The sequence below is a fragment of the Perkinsus marinus genome (assembly GCF_000006405.1).
Source record: "Perkinsus marinus ATCC 50983 genomic scaffold scf_1104296958270, whole genome shotgun sequence".
Taxonomy (NCBI): domain Eukaryota; phylum Perkinsozoa; order Perkinsida; family Perkinsidae; genus Perkinsus; species Perkinsus marinus.
This window is the reverse complement of record NW_003206829.1, coordinates 369-1,005: the sequence shown is the minus strand read 5'-3', so window position 1 is coordinate 1,005 and position 637 is coordinate 369. Positions and strand designations below refer to the sequence as shown.

Below are 637 nucleotides of genomic sequence, written 5' to 3'. Positions count from 1 at the left end.
CAGCCGTCCATGTATCAGTTTTCGGGTCGTACTTGCCTCTGCCGTCCCCCACAGTATTAGCCTCTATAGTGACAGAACCGGCGACTGCCCCGCCAAGCTCCTCCTTCTTCACCACCTCAGCACTGCCCCCACCCGTGATATTGAGACCAGTCGGTTTCACACCATGAGTTGCCAACTCAACGTGGAAGTGTACCGACTTGGTGGGATCATTGATGTCAAAGACATAAACTGTCATATTCACCGTGAACATCCCCGCAAGGCCTATAGTGCCCGTGGCACAGAAAGGCTCAGTAGCAGGCTTGTGAGCACCAGTACAACCTTTTGGGTAGGAGATCGGCGAACCTGCTGCTTGCCTCAGCTTGATCGAGCTTTCGACGAAAGGTGCAAAGCCACAAACGAATATCAGGAGCATCATTCTCATCATGGAAGTATTGGATACACTCTTGAAATGTCAACCGGAATTGTGTATGCGTCAAACTGCTAATGTGACGCCCCATTTGCACGCATTGCGTGTCACGCAATAACAGAGATGGGAGCTTTGTGATTCTTAGTTAGAGTCAGAAGACTTTCCGAGGGCGGAGGAGGCATAGTGGAGACGGGATGATGCAATAATAGAGGCGGAGCGAGCAAAACGAGC

General features: G+C 51.2%; 1 protein-coding gene across 1 annotated transcript; it reads right to left on the bottom strand.

Annotated features, from left to right (window-relative positions):
* Positions 1-115: 115 nt before the first annotated feature.
* On the bottom strand, positions 116-421 carry Pmar_PMAR025033 (hypothetical protein; the record flags this gene model as incomplete). The annotated part of the gene is made up of 1 exon (XM_002774338.1): positions 116-421. A coding segment is annotated over one exon (306 nt), but the record flags the coding sequence as incomplete, so codon positions are not given.
* Between the last annotated feature and the right edge of the window lie 216 nt (positions 422-637).